Below are 533 nucleotides of genomic sequence, written 5' to 3' on the forward strand. Positions count from 1 at the left end.
GGGGTACGGCATCCTGCTGCTCACGCTCCTTATGAAAGCTCTCGCCGCCGCCGCCGCCTGCAACCACCTTCGCCCCCAGGATGCCACCTTCTCTCGCGACAGCCTCCAGCTCCTCCGGGACATGGCTCCCAGCCCACCCCAGCCGTGCCCACAGCACAACGCGCCATGCTCCTTCAATGACACCGTCCTGGACACCAACAACACCCAGCAAGCCGACAAAACCACCCACGACATCCTCCAGCACCTCTTCAAAATACTCAGCGGCCCCACCACTCCAGCACACTGGATCGACAGCCAACGCCAAAGCCTCCTCAACCAGATCCAGCGGTACGCCCAGCACCTCGAGCAATGCTTGGCGGACAGCCACACACGCTCTCGGACACGATGGCCTCGCAACCCTCACCTCACCATCAACAAACACTTCAGCTGCCTCCACGCCTTCCTCCACGACAACGATTACAGCGCCTGCGCCTGGGACCACGTCCGCCTACGAGCTCGTGCCTGGCTCCTGCACATCCACGACCTCGTGCGCA

At 63.0% G+C, this 533-nt stretch overlaps 1 protein-coding gene across 1 annotated transcript; it reads left to right on the forward strand.

The window, feature by feature from the left end:
- Nucleotides 1-4: 4 nt before the first annotated feature.
- LOC104916592 (interferon) lies at nucleotides 5-529 on the forward strand (the record flags this gene model as incomplete). Its single annotated transcript, XM_010727621.2, has 1 exon — nucleotides 5-529. A coding segment is annotated over one exon (525 nt), but the record flags the coding sequence as incomplete, so codon positions are not given.
- Nucleotides 530-533: the final 4 nt, after the last annotated feature.

The sequence above is a fragment of the Meleagris gallopavo genome, unplaced genomic scaffold, assembly GCF_000146605.3.
Source record: "Meleagris gallopavo isolate NT-WF06-2002-E0010 breed Aviagen turkey brand Nicholas breeding stock unplaced genomic scaffold, Turkey_5.1 ChrUn_random_7180001923369, whole genome shotgun sequence".
NCBI lineage: Eukaryota > Metazoa > Chordata > Aves > Galliformes > Phasianidae > Meleagris > Meleagris gallopavo.